This window comes from Alexandromys fortis, unplaced genomic scaffold, assembly GCF_014885135.2.
Source record: "Alexandromys fortis isolate MF-2015 unplaced genomic scaffold, M_Fortis_MF-2015_v1.1 scaffold_104, whole genome shotgun sequence".
In the NCBI taxonomy this organism is placed as follows: Eukaryota; Metazoa; Chordata; class Mammalia; order Rodentia; family Cricetidae; genus Alexandromys; species Alexandromys fortis.
The window spans coordinates 3,615,741-3,618,862 of record NW_026068000.1 but is presented as its reverse complement, the minus strand read 5'-3'; the positions used below and the strand labels follow the sequence as shown (position 1 = coordinate 3,618,862).

Genomic DNA, 3,122 nt, shown 5'->3' with positions numbered 1-3,122 from the left:
AATTCTCATGAGGGAAACTTGTGGCTGCACTTAAGCATTAAATGCTGCTTGTTACGTAAAGGAAGTGCCCTAATTATTCAATAACCTATAAACAAAAAGCTTCAGTGAGAGGCAGACTGGTCTAGAATCCCAGCTAATTTTGCCAGGAAAAACCCTACAGCAATGATCACAGGGGCCTGCTTAACCCAGCCCACACTGTCCCGAAGCTTATGTTGAATTCACATAGGACACAGCTCAGTTCTGAGCCACTGGTTGTTGCTTTTATGGCCTGGATAACAGACTCTAGAAAACCATGTGTAACAACAAGTAACTGAGGCATAAAATGTTGATTTGGTTTTAGCAGAGATGAAGCCAGCACCTCCTTTCTTACCTTTGTTTTGTGCGAGGATTCCATAGTAGGGTAGGAGGTAAAAGGCCCGAAAGCAGTAATATTTTATCTCCTCTCTTTCCCCACCTATACCCTCCCTCGGTCGTAGTTCTGTCCGTGAGTGTTACTGATCCAAAACTTAGACTGTGTACTATAGTGAGAATATATCATCAAATATTCATACTTCATGTGCATAAAACATATATTTATAATAAATAATCACAAGATCAATGCTGATAAAATCATTTGCTCTCCTAAAAGAAATCATTTCATTTTTAATTTTTAAAACTTTATTTGTTTATTAATTGGGGGCTAGACTCCTGTTTGCTGTGGCGTGTGTGTGAGGTTAGGTCTCAGGGACCAAATTCAGGCCTACACTCTTTTCCTCCGGCGCGGTGAGTGAGTTGTCTGCTACCGACGGTCCTATTGTCATCATGGGTCGCCGCCCCGCCTGGTGTTACGGGTATTGTAAGAACAAGCCGTACCCAAAGTCTCGCTTCTGCCGAGGTGTCCCTGCTGCTAAAATCCGCATCTTTGACTTGGGACGGAAGAAGGCAAAAGTTGATGAATTCCCGCTTTGTGGCCACATGGTGTCAGATGAATACGAACAACTCTCTTCCGAAGCTCTGGAGGCTGCCCGTATTTGTACCAACAAATACACGGAAAAGAGTTGTGGCAAGGATGGTTTTCATATTCGAGTGAGGCTTCACCCCTTTCATGTCATCCGAATCAACAAGATGTTGTCCTGTGCTGGGGCTGACAGGCTCCAGACAGGCATGCGTGGTGCCTTTGGGAAACCCCAGGGCACAGTGGCCAGGGTTCATATTGGCCAGGTCATCTTGTCCATCCGCACTAAGCTGCAGAATAAGGAACATGTGATTGAGGCTCTTCGTAGAGCCAAGTTCAAATTCCCTGGCCGCCAGAAGATCCACATCTCAAAGAAATGGGGCTTTACTAAGTTTAATGCCGATGAATTTGAAGACATGGTTGCTGAGAAGCGACTCATTCCTGATGGCTGTGGGGTCAAATATATTCCTAATCGTGGTCCCCTGGACAGGTGGCGAGCCCTACACTCCTGAGGGCTTTGATGGTGCTCTCCTGTACCCTACCAAATCATGTTCAGTAATAAATCTCACATCCAGTCTGCTTAAAAAAAAAATTCAGGCCTACAGGCTTTGCAGCGATCTCTGTCACCTAGAGAGCATCTTGTCAGTCCAGTCCCTCCGATTCTTAAGATCTTTCAGAATGATATCCCCCCCACACCAAGTTCTGAATTAATATTGATATACTATATGGCAGTTTTTCTTCTTAGTGTTAAAGACCTGAAGAAATCCTACCTTTAGGGGGTTGCAGAGGACTGAAAGTCTAACATTGAACAAGTACAACAGCTATAAAGAAAGGTAAGTTCTTCCTCACATCTAACTGAAAGCCATCTTATATCACTGGAGCTAAAGTTCTTCCTTTACACAAATAGAAAAAAATGCCCTCTCGTTAAAACTGTACTAAAAATGATACACCTATAAAGTCAATTCTTATTCTTCTCTTGATTAAACAGCTCCACTTCCTTGAATGTTTTCTCAAAGGACATATTCCTCACATTTTATAATACCTTTCCTCACGTAGGTACAAACCTCCATCCTTTATATGGCCCTATGTTGCCTAGGAGACGCTCCCACCCCGTTATCCCACAGGTTCTTAAAAGACAGCACAGGAAGGCACTGAGGAGCCTGACCACACACACCCATGGCTCTGTTCTGGACCGCTTTACACTTACCCTCATTGAAATTTTATTCCAGTTTTGTGGAGCCATTTTCTCAATGAACTAAGGCCATTTTGAATTTTACTTTTGTCTCATAAATCATTACAGACCTTGGATCATTCAGCGCCAGTTCAAACTTCATGAACTCAGTCTTAATCCCTTCATCCAGGCCATCAATGTAAGTATTGAGCAAGCTCCAACCTGACCCCAATACCTCTCACTGCTGTGTGCCTTCCCTCTGGATGATGACAGCCATTGATAGCACCCAGTTATCCAGTTAATTAATGATTTTTTCCAAGATATTCCCAGGTATCTATGTTAAGCCCACAGGTCCGAAATTCCCAGAACTGTCCCGTCTTTCAACAGTGGACATCTCCCTTACCCTGGTGCTACACTTAGCAGTGTTCCCAGTTCTCTGTGATTTGGGGAAACACTAATAGACTCAAGATGAGAGTTGAAGATTCATTCAGCATCCTATAGGGCAAGTCATCAGGTCCTGCTGACTCCAGCGTATTAGGTTTCTTCAAGCGTCTGAACTCTGTGTCCCTTTGGCCTTCTAGCCTCCTGTCATAACCTGGCCTTATCTCAGGCAGCAGTTTCTAATGAAGTTTACCTTCCCCTGGCGGGAGAGAAGTGAGGAGGACGTTGCGAAAATACTAAATAAATAAAGTAAAAACATTGCTGTTTTACTTCTGCTCTCCTGTCACTGGCACAGACAGCACAGTGCGTCCAAATCCTCCCTTCTCTGCTTGCAGCCACACTGGCAAACTGCATTTCCCAGCATCCATTGCAGTTCAGTCTGAGTCTTATGAATGGACCCTGGCCAACGCGGTGATGGAAGGCACCACTTTCTATCCTGAGCAAGTAGAGGAGAAAGGGGCCATGAACAGAGCTCCTTGCTCAGGATAGAAACAACACAAAAGAAAGGAGACTGGGCAACTGAGCAACCAGGTACAGGGACAACAGGGGGATGCCCAGCATGCATGGGCTATGACT

At 44.5% G+C, this 3,122-nt stretch overlaps 1 protein-coding gene across 1 annotated transcript; it reads left to right on the top strand.

Moving 5' to 3' along the window:
• The first annotated feature begins 750 nt into the window (after nucleotides 1-750).
• LOC126512759 (60S ribosomal protein L10-like) lies at nucleotides 751-1,461 on the top strand. The gene has a single exon (XM_050160696.1). It carries the CDS (start codon nucleotides 802-804, stop codon nucleotides 1,444-1,446), a length of 645 nt encoding a protein of 214 aa, XP_050016653.1. The 5' UTR covers nucleotides 751-801; the 3' UTR covers nucleotides 1,447-1,461.
• The last annotated feature ends 1,661 nt before the right edge of the window (nucleotides 1,462-3,122 follow it).